At 43.6% G+C, this 11,834-nt stretch overlaps 1 protein-coding gene across 1 annotated transcript; it reads left to right on the top strand.

The window, feature by feature from the left end:
- Window positions 1-4,687: 4,687 nt before the first annotated feature.
- On the top strand, window positions 4,688-5,233 carry LOC125467454 (basic phospholipase A2-like). The gene has a single exon (XM_048563277.2). It carries the CDS (start codon window positions 4,688-4,690, stop codon window positions 5,231-5,233), a length of 546 nt encoding a protein of 181 aa, XP_048419234.2.
- The last annotated feature ends 6,601 nt before the right edge of the window (window positions 5,234-11,834 follow it).

The raw sequence follows: 11,834 nt of genomic DNA on the forward strand, positions 1-11,834 counted from the left end.
GATTAAGTGATCGGAAAGTGAGAATGTAAGAACAATGGTGTGGCTAACTACCAGATTTGAAAGTCTGGAGGTGGGGCGAAGGGTAAAGAGAACATGGTGACAGGGAACATAACAAGTAAAGCTAAAAGAAATGGAAGAAATGGGAGTCAGTTCACCATTTGAAGGTGTTTAACTCAATATGAAGCCCAGAAGGCTGTAAAGTGCCGAGTGTGACAATTAGATGTTGTTCCTCCAGGTTGTGTTGTGATTCCATAAGACATAGGAGTGGAGGTAAGGCCATTCGGCCCATCGAGTCCACTCCACAATTTAATCTTGGCTGATTTCAACTCCACTTACCCGCACTCTCCCAGTAGCCCTTAATTCCTTGCGAGATCAAGAATTTATCAATCTCTGCCTTGAAGACATTTAATGTTCCGGCCTCCACTGCGCTCTGCGGCAATGAATTCCACAGGCCCACCGCTCTCTGGTTGAAGAAATGTCTCCTCATTTCCGTTTTAAATTGACCCCCTCTAATTCTAAGGCTGTGCCCACGGGTCCTAGTCTCCATGCCTAACAGAAACAACTTCCTAGTGTCCACCCGTTCTAAGCCATGCATTATCTTGTAAGTTTCTATTAGATCTCCCCTCAACCTTCTAAACTCTAATGAGTACAATCCCAGGATCCTCAGCCGTTCATCGTATGTTATCGTAGTCATTGGAAAACTGCAGCATGCCGAGGACAGACACATGAGCACACGAACAGGACACTGTGTTAAAATGGCCGGCTATGGGAAGGCCGGAGTCATGCTTGCGTACAGACCAGAAGTGTTCTGCAACGTAAACATTCCGTCTGCATTTGGTTTCTCCAGAGTAGGCGACATTGGCAAAACAATTGTATTCGTTGCACCCACCCTCACTTACCAATCACTTAATCTGAACTATCAACATGTTTTCTTCCCAGCGGTTTACACCCCACCAACCTGACTTCCCCTCCCTCAATTATACCATAAATGCTGCCCCCCTCCACACTTCACTTCAGCTCTGATGAAGAGTCATTTGACTTGACACATTAGCTTGCTCTCTCTCCATGGCTGCCACCTGACCCATTATCATCTCCAGCATTTGTTGTTTTCAGTACGGCACCTGCACTAATTTGCTTCTAGGGTATGGAGTATTGTTCCTGGGAGGAGTGAACCAGTGCTCGATTTGTTATCAAAGTTGTGAGACTGTTTCGGCAGCAATGTGAACGTTATCCTAAGTAGATGTCTCACAATAGATCATCCATTATCTTAGAGGTAATGGAAGTAGCTTATTCAGCAAAAAAAATGTCTTTTTACTGTTCATACAGCTGACCTTCTGCCAAAAACATTGTTTTCTTGCCCCCATGACGTCTATAGCAAGGAGAATTGGTGGCAGTGAACTGCCCAAAGGTTCTCAGGCCCACAGCTATAATATTGGGAACAGAAATGAGGATTTCACGCATTTATAATAAGAAAGCCTAACGACAGGTGTGGAAGGATCCACTGTTTCACATCTGCAGAAATGTGATGACCTGTAACTTGCAAAGTATTGATCCACCATTAAGCCACAGGATGTAATCCAGCCATTCTGAGATTTGTTGTTCTCTTGAGTGCAATGTTTTGCAAATATCAGCAGGAAGGTAGGATTAAATTAAAGGATCAAAGGCAATGGTATTATTGCTGGACTATTAATCCAGAGACCCAGGGAATGTTCTGAGGACCTGGGTTCAAATCCTGCTATGATAATCAATTTTTTAAAAAGTTAAAAGTGCGGAGAAGGAAAAGGATCATAATCGATTGCTAGGGAAAAACTCATCTCGTTTACTGATGTCCTTTAAGGAAGCTAACTGCTGTCCTTACCTGGTCTGGCCTACAAGTGACACCAGACCAACAGCACTGCAGCTGACTCTTTACTGCCCTCTGGGCAATTAGGGATGGGCAATAAATGATGACCCAGCCAGAAATGCCCTCATTCTATGAATGAGTTTTGTTCTAAATGCTGCACATCTGAATTAAATACAAATGATGCTGGAAATGCTTCAGCAGGGGAGAGAGAAACAGAGCTAAGATCAGAAGCTGATGACTTTGTGCCAGAACTGCACAGGCTGAGAATTTCCACCATTCACTGTTTTAAAATCAAAAGGTGCTTTGATAGAAAATCAGGAGTGTGTAAAGACCACTCCACCCTTATGTCATGACTATTGTTCTACATTGTTTCCTCAAATGTTCCCCAAAGAATCTTTGCCTCAGAGTCATACAACACAGAAACAGACCTTTCGGCTCACAATGTCAGTGCAGGACAAGAGCTATTCTCTAATTACCTGGTACTTTACCTGTGGCCAGCGAAGTATTAAATATATTCACTCGGACCCAGGCAATCTCCTCCTTTGCCTCCACACCAGCCCTTGGTTATATCTCAACAGGCCCCTAGAGATTGACATACCTTTATGCCTGCTAAAGTCTAATATATCCTCCTCATTAATCGTGACATGTCCTAGAATCTCTCCCCCAACTGATTTTTCCAGCTACTACACCTTTTCCTCTGTGAATGCAGATGAGAGGTGCTTATTTAAGACCACCCACATCCATCAGCTCCATGCACCAGCTGCCCCTTTGATTTCTAATGGGTACCACACTTTCCCTGCAATCCTCTTACTATTAATATGTTTAGAAAAAGCCTTGAGGCTTTCCTAGCTATTACATGGTCCCTCTTTGCCCTCCTAATTTCCCTTTGAAGGAACCGCTACACACTCTATACCTTTGAAGTGCTTCTCTGTTTTTAACACACTGTGCTTGACATATGGGCAGCACAGTGGCTCAGTGGTTGGCACTGCTACCTCATAGTGCCAGGGATCCAGGTTCAATTCTAGCCTCAGGCAACTGTCTGTGTGGAGTTTGTACATTTCCTCTGGGTGCTCTGGCTTCATCCCACAGTCCAAAGATGTGCAGGTTAGGTGGGTTTGATACAGTACATTGCCCATAGTGTCCAGGGATGTGTAGGTTAGGTGGATTGGCCATGGGAAATGCAGGGTCACAGGGATAGGTGTGGGGTTGGTGATCTGAATGGAGTACACTTTGGAGAGTTGGTGGAGACTCGTTGGGCCGAATGGCCTGTTACCACACTGTAGGGATTCTGATTCTGTTATGTTTCCTTCATTTTCTTTATCAAACTCTCAACATCTCTTACCATCCAGGGTTCCCTGGACTTGTTTCCCCAGCCCTTCACAGTTAGAGGAATATACTGACACTCACTATACAAATTTTAAAAGACTCCCAATTCCCAAATGTAGACTTACCTTCAAGTAGCTACTTCCAATCTTTGTTTGCCAGATCCTGTCTAACGATATTGAAATCGACACTTCCCCAATTTAGATATTCACTTTTGCACTATCCTTATCCTTTTCAGCAATGACTTTGAAATTTACAGAGCTATTGTCACTACCCCCAAACAAACTATAAAAACATAAGAAACAGAAGTAGGCCATTCAGCCCTTTGAGTCTGTTTCAAAGGATCATGGCTGACCTTATAATGCACAATTCTACTTTCCTGACTTTTCTCCAAAACCCTTGATTCATTTACTGATTAAAAATGTGCCCATCTCTGTCTCGAATATACTTAACGATCCAGCCTGTGGAGCCCTCTGCTGTGGTGAATGCTATAGATTCACTATCCTCCGAAGAAAGTTCCTTCTCTTTTTTGTTCTAACTGGGGGTCGCTCTACCTCTGAAATTACATGCTCTGGTACTAGAATCTCCTACAAGGAGAAACAACATCTCTACATCTACCTTGTCAAACCCCCAAGAACCTTGTACCTTCAAGCCCTTTGTCAATAAAAACTACATTCTATTTTACTTTTTCTTCCGATTCTCATCCTGTCTCTCTCTCTCTCTCTCACACACACGTACACACACACACACACACACACACACACACACTCTGACAGTTCATTGTAATTTTCTGTCTTTCATACTAATTTCAAAGCCATTGTATTCTTATTTTCTCTCAAACTGCCTTCTTGCTGCTCTCTCTCTCTCTCCACACTTACATTTCCCTCTCTTCCCTAAAAGCTCTCTTTCAGTCTCTCACCGTTCTATGTAACAGCTTGATTTCCTTCACACTCTCCACCTCAAACAACTCTTCAGTCTCTGGCAATCGGTTTTCATTCTGTCCGACATGCTCCCTAACTGTCCCCTTTAACACTGCTGTCTGTGTAATCTCTCAAACCCTGTCCAGCTGTTTCCTCTAATGCTTTTTTTCATCTGTCATAGTCTGTCTGACATTCCCCTCTACCAGCACTTTCTTTCTGTTGTTTTCCTCTCTCTATCTCTCTCTCGCCCCAATGTTAATTGCCTTTCTGCCTGTCAGTTCGAGATCTCCCACTTTCCCCAACAATTCTGTTCTAGAACTCCTTCCAGTTTGTAAGTACACCAGCTCAACTGCCCTTCACCTTTCCCACGATGAAAGGAACTGTGGGGGGGGCGGGGAACAAAGAAACACCTCCTGGGAAATGCTCCCATGTCTCCCGTTCCTTTGTAATTGTGCCAAGAGACTGCCAAAAGGGAATGTTTCTGAATTGCAGGGCTGCCCCGGGGAGTGCAGAGAGCTAGAAGGTGGGTAAAACAGGCTGGTGGCTCACCTATCCACGGCAGAGAGCTGATAAGAGAGACTTTGAACAGCCAAGGGCTTAAATGGATTGTTTGAAGCAGTTGTTGATCGTCCAGCTCTTTCTGCTGTATTTAGCCCTTTGTCAGGACATGCCTGTAGGGGCTGTCAGCCTGCGCCGTCATCACATCTCACGGAGGAGTGTACTGGACATTGCGTTTGTCCTGTGGTGCTACAGGAGCCGCTATCAGTTCTCCATTTACAGTGTGAATGGCTACGGGTGCTACTGTGGGAAAGGGGGCGATGGGGTGCCACTAGACGACTTTGACAACTGCTGTTTTAATCATGACTGCTGCTACGAGGAAGCCCTGCAGGCATCCTGTGCCAAAGGCACCAACGTCTACTTCAAGCCTAACTACTCCCTGTGCAAAATGGGCAGGGCAGAGTGTCCAGATGGCTCAGACCCCTGCTCCAGTGACCTCTGCCTCTGTGACAAGCAGTTTGGGGAGTGTTTGACTATCGCCACCTATCGAGATGAGTACTCTAACTACCAGCAGAAGTTCTGCAGTGAGCCCAAACGGAAATGCCCCCAAGAGGAGAAGATCGACATGGAAGGGGACACCAGAAGATAGAACAGAGGCCTCACTGGCTTCCATTGGAACTTAGAGTCTGTGTTTCTTGAAAAAAAACAATTATATTCCTGTTAAACTTTATCAATGGGCATTTTTGCCTAACATTTACTGCAGTATTAATAAAATCAACTCATGCGTAGGGAGGAGAGAGAAGAGCAAGTACTATCTCTATTTTGGCAAATAAGCTCCCCCTCCGTCCACCCTCCAACTCCTTCCCTCATCATGGGGCAGGCTGTGCAATGCAGCACCTCATTGTCAGGGAATGGTCCATCTTTAATCAGGGTGTTGATATTTCCAACCCAAAGGGGCTCTTATGGCGCACTGGTAGTGTCCCTATGCCTGGGTTCAAGCCCCATGTGCTCAGGAGTTGTGTTATAACAGCATGTTAATTAAAGAACATATCTATTTCCAAACCAAAAGGAAAAACCAGTAAAATTGCCAACTGACACCTGGCATTGGGCCTGCTCTCTACCTCTAAACAAAACACTGCACAGCTACCTCAACCAGGACCCACAGGTTCCCATTCTAAAGGCAGCTACATTATATTCCACCTGCTTTTGGCCACGTGTTGGCTGCGGTTGCTATGAAGAATGTAGCAACACATTGCAACGTAGCGACGTAGTCGTGGAGACAGTAGCATAGCAACAGAAAGATGAGCGAGGCAACATAGCAACATCAGCAATGGCCCTGGTATAAGCTGTGCAGTCTGAAATTAGTGTGTGGAGAAAGATTGCAATGGGAGAAATAGACTGAACCGAACCCAGTCGTATAGAATGCCAGTTGCTAAAACAGCATGTGAAATAGAGGTAGCAGAGGGAGAGGAAGATTTAATCCATTTACTAGCCTCCTAGCAGGTGGTAGTGTATGAATTAGGCATCACGCAAGCTGCAGTGTGTTTGTTGTATTGCTTTAATGTTGAAGAGCTATCGCTTTACATACCAGTTTTATTTTAAAAGAATGACCTTTTCCTTAAAAACAGAAACAGAAGAGTGGATATCTGTTTATGATATCATGTTGTTTTTAGACACCACTTTTCTCCTGGTCCTCAGCAGCCCCTCCTTGGATGTCTCTTTGATTGTTTTAAAGACAATTTTAGCACAGAAGGTGTTTAAACACAAGCTTAATGGTGGCATGAATAAATCATTTACTTTACCTGGGCTGAGACCTCTTTAACAAAAGCAGCTACTCGCGAACACATCCAGGTGCATGTTAGTGAAAGCACGGCTCAGATGCTATAACAGGCTGTTGGGTCAGATACACCGTGCAGACAGACCTCAAGTGAAGCTCAGATGCACCCAAACTTCCCCATCTAAACGGAAGTGTGTGTGTAGCACTTTGTGATTCTGTTGTGCAAATCCTTCCCAGTCACTTCTTCAAACTGCAGGAGCTGGGGACAGCCATTTGACTGATGAAGTTGGGGGGGGTGGAGGGTTCTTGGAAGGGAAAATGGACCAGCATTTACTGCCTATCCCCGATTACCCCTTGAGAAGCTGGTGGTGAGCTGCATTCTTGAACCACTGCAGTCCCATGTGCTGCATGTAAACCCACAACGCTGTTTGGGAGGGAATTCCAGGATTTTGACCCAGCATCTAAATTGACATGGATTAGCCACTTCTCTTGCTGGCCCCCAGTCTCTTCCTTATGTCTGTCCTTCCTCCTCTTCCCACCCCATTCCTGGTATCTATATCCCACTGCTCCACTTTCTCTCATCATCTGTCTACCCAGCATCACAGTCTGAACCACAATCCTTTGTTTTTAAGCAAACACTATCTCATTTGTTTGCCTGTGAGTGACTGAGATTTAGTATGAGGTCTGATGCCTCATTTGCAGGAGTATATATAGATTCTAGTGCTGTGGTGTTTCCATGCTGTTGTTGTATTAATGACTCACCGAGAATTGGCTGAAATCCCATCAAGACAGTTTGAAGAATTGAATTTTGTTTCCAAATACTGGAATGAAAACATTGATATGATAAGAGTCAGATTGTGGTAAAAATAAACTGGCTTGCCAATGCTGTCTGGGGCAGAAAGCCACCCGTCTCTAACCAGCCTGGCTCATAAGTAACTCCAATCTGACCAACCTCTCAGAGCCATTTGGTTGCATTAAATCAGAACGAGGAGAGGCTGACAACAAACATCAGAATCCACAATTACACACCATGAGGTTTTAAAATAATTACTAGTTTCATTGCACAGTGATCAGCAACTGCAGCCCAGCAAACTATAGCATAGTTCAATAATTTCTACCCTATCTTTAAACTGTTCCTAAGCTGTCAATACAACATCTTCCACATTCCTCCTCACTTCATCCACACAGTTAGAAATCAAAATTGATCCTACATTAAAGATCCTACTCAGTGGTGTAGTGGTAATGCCACTGGAGTAGCAATCCAGAACCCTAAACCGATATTCTACAGGTTCAAATCCCATCATGGTGGATAGTAAATTCAATAAAATCTGGAGTGAAGCAGTTGGCTGAATGGTCATGTTTCCCCAACCAAAAACTAATTAAGCTGGTGAAGTTTGGTTTTGCAGAAAGCAGTCGAGACCAAAGCATGATTTCAATAAGGAGCTGGATCTAGCACTTGGGGCTAAAATGATCAAAGGGCATGGGAGAAAAAGCAGGAACAGGGAACTGAATTTGGATGATCAGCCATGGGCATAATGAATGGTAGAACAGGGCTAAAGGGCCTAATGGCCTGTTCTATGCAAAAACCCACCTGGCTAACTTTAAGGAAGGAAATGTGCTGTCCTTACCTGGTCTGGCCAAACTGTGATCTCAGACCCACGGCCATTTAGTTGACCCTTAACTGCCCTCTGGGCAACTGTGGATGGTGTATCCACTGACATGCAGACGTCATGAACAAATAACAAAGAAGTGTTTCATGTTTAAACAGTTATTGCTGCTTGTGGGAGCACGCTGCATGCAAATTTGGCTGCTCTATTTCCCAAAGTGCAAGTCTGGTTGCATTTCAAATGTATTTATTTAGCTGTGAAACTCTGTGGAACTTGCAGTAGTTGCGAAAGGTGACAGAGAAATGCAATTTTGTTGGAATCTGTACTGAAAACAAAAAAAATGCTAGAAGTAACAGAATCAGTGGAGAGACATCAAGCTAACATTTCAAGACTAGATGACTCTTCATCAGAACAATTTTGTTTTCCCTTGTGTTTTGAGTATTTTAAGTATGAGATGGTGAATGAGTAATAGGGGATTTCTAGTGCTCCTGTTTGCACTGAGTGTGTCCTGATCATTTCAACCGCCAGTGATTTTAGTTAAAAATAACCTCTCTTTGAAGTTCATAATAAATGACTTGCAAAAATCAGACCAGGATATTTTTTCACAGTGAAATCACAACTGAACGTGAAACAATAACATTTGATAACAAAAACCCGGTTGATGTTCATTTTTTAACTTACCTTTACCTTTTTCTTATATAACAGTCTTAACACAACATTAACTCCAGCCCAGAACTCTGAAGACCAGGAAGTGCAGTGACACAGATAGATTCTGATACTGTGCCCCCTACATGTCTCATTTAACCCCCTGTATACCTCATTTAACCCCCTGTCACTGTGGTCTTACCTATTGGCATGCATACAGTGAAGCTTCAGTTTTAGACATGAAGTTAATTGCCAGGACCCAGTTATCACAGCAAAATCAAAAAACATGACTGACTTACTGATGGTGGTTAATAGAGAAAAAAAGGACACTGTGGGTGAAATGGTGATGGAGAAAAAAATGTTTAGTTGTGTGTGTGAGCACTTCAAGATGTAAAACCAATCACAGTGAAATTGGGATTCACATCTTTACCCAGAAAAGGAGTGTGAAGATGGAACCATAGAGGAGGAAAGAGTATAGCAAGAAGACAACACAGCAAATAAAAAGGGGAAGAAGGCTAAGGCACCAGAGCAAAGAGGAGGAAGCTATGGCCATATATCAAGAATGAGAAGGACATGGTCCTACATCAAGATGAAGGTTGGCAAAGAAGTTCTCTCTTGTAGGACAAATAGACCAAATGGCCTATTTCTATGCTGCAGACTGGCTCTAAGGTGGCAGTGCTACAATAGGAAATCCAAACAGGGGATGACTTCGAAGACTGAATAGGATTTGGCTCTCTGATTGGATGCAATCACATTGGATGCAATGATCACACAGCTCGAAATCATCCTGCAGTTGGTTCTCTGGCACCCCCAAATGCACAATGTCCTACCCTTTCACACTGATTCGACAATGATAAGACTCTAATCATCCCATTGGATAATTCCAGATGCCAGTCAAGCAGCCATTCCATCCCCATTTCCAATATTATATTCATTATATTTAATTAAATATGCCTAATTATATAGTATTTCACTGTTTTGATCTCTTCACTTTAGGATTGATTAATCGGGTAGAGGGTTATATTTCAGACTGGAGGCCTGTGACTTGTGCCTTGAGGATCGGTGCTGGGTCCACAGCTTTTCAGCATTTATATAAACAGTTTGGATGTGAACATAGCAGTTACGGTTAGTAAGTTTACAGATGACACCGAAATTTGTGGTGTAGCGGACAGTGAAGAAGAGTACAACAGGATCTTGATCAGATGGGCCAATGGGCTAAGGAGTGGCAGATAGAGTTTAATTTAGATAATACGAGGTGTTGCATTTTGTTAAGGTAAACCAGGGCAGGACTTATACAGTTAATGGTGGGACCCTGGAGTGTGTTGCTGAACAAAGACACCTGGGACTGCAGGGTCACATTCCTTGAAAGTGGAGTTTGAGGTAGACAGGGGAGTGAAGAAGGCGTTTGACAAGCTTGCCTTCGTTGGTTATTGCATTGAGTATAGGAGTTGGGATGTCATGTTGCAGCAGTACAGGACATTGATGAGGCCACTTTTAGAATACTGTGTCTAATTCGGATTGTGCTTCCATAGGAAGAATGCTGTTAAACTTAAGAGGGTGCAGAACAGATTTACAAGGATGTTGCAGGGAGCGGAGGGTTTGAATTGGGGAAAGGTTGAATAGGCTGGGGCTTTTTACCCTAGATTATCAGAGGCTGAGGGGTGACCTTATAGAGGTTTATAAAAGCATGAGGGGCATTGATAGGGTGAATAGACAAAGTCTTTTCCCCAGGGCAGGGGGGAGCCAAAACTAGAGGGCATAGGTTTAGGGTGAGAGGGAAAAGATTTAAAAAAGACCTGAGGGGCAACTTTTTTACAAAAGATGGTGGTGTGTGTGTGGAACTGCCAGAGGAAGTGGTGGAGGCTGGTACAAACATAGCATTTAAAAAGCATCTAGATGGCTACATGAAAAGACCCAACTGCTGGCCAATGGGACTAGGTCAGATTTTGATAGCTGTTCGGGAGGTGGACAAGTTGGACCGAAGGGTCTGTTTCCATGCTATATGACTCAATGGCTCTATAATCAGATTGGAAACAGCTCAGTAAAGGGTCACTCAGCTGATTCCTGTAATGAAGAGGCTGTCTTCTGGGGAAAGGTTGAACCGGTTGAGCCTATTTCTATTAGAGTTGGTGATCTTATTGAAACAGATATCATTCTGAGGGATGTGGGCAGGTAGATACTGGGGGGATGTTTCTCCATGTTAGAAATCTAGAACTAGGAGGAATATTTCAAAATTAATGGGTCTTCCATTTAAGATAGTGGCGAAGAGGAATTCCTTCTTTCAAAGTGTGGCGACTGTTTAGAATTCTCTGGCCAACAAGCAATGGAGACTGAGTCACTGAATACATTCATGGCTGAGTTTGACTGATCAATAAATGAGTCAAGGGGAAATGGTAAAGAGGCAAGGAAATACAGTTAAGACTCGTATTCTCCCTAACTCTTTTTTTCCTGCTGTCGACAGCTTCCAGAACCGTTAGCCTCTGGTCCTGTGCACTTTAGAGGGCACAATGGTTAAGAAAACAATCAGATCTGCCAGGTGATGAAGCGGGTTGAAGGGAGCAGAGCAGCCACTCCTGTTTCTATTTCCTCTGTTCTTGCCAAAAACAAGAGTTCAAAGACACTGAAGAAGCAAATCTCTATTTTCCTCCCAAGTTGCCCCAATGCTTAAATATTTAATTTCTGGCAATCCTAGGACAAGCCAAAGCAGGCAGGCATCCCTGAAGATAGCTGTCCATATGAGAGCATTGAAGATTCTGAATCAAGTTCAGTAATAGCTGCAGAAACCTGGCATGTCTGGCTTCATCTGTGGAGACAGAAACAGAGTTTATATTTTGATTCCAGTGACCCTTTTTCAGAACAACTATGAAGAAGGATTACTGGATGTGAAATGTTAACTCTGCTTTTGCTCTCCACAGATGCTGCCGGGCCTACAGAGTTTCTCCAGCAATTTCTGAACTTGTTCAGCATCTTCAGCATTTGCTGTTCTTTGTTTCATTTTGGGATTCTGGAGCCTTGTTCTCAGAGCACAGTCAGGAATCGTAGAGTCATACAGCATGGAAATAGGCCCTTCGGTCCAAACAGTCCATGCTGACCATAATCCCAAACTAAACTAGTTCAACCTACCTGAGCTTGGCCCACATTCCTCCAAATATTTTTTTCTTCATGTACTTATATAAATGTGTTTTAAAGTTGCACACACATCCACCATTTCCTCTGGAAGT

This window comes from Stegostoma tigrinum, chromosome 37 (genome assembly GCF_030684315.1).
Source record: "Stegostoma tigrinum isolate sSteTig4 chromosome 37, sSteTig4.hap1, whole genome shotgun sequence".
NCBI lineage: Eukaryota > Metazoa > Chordata > Chondrichthyes > Orectolobiformes > Stegostomatidae > Stegostoma > Stegostoma tigrinum.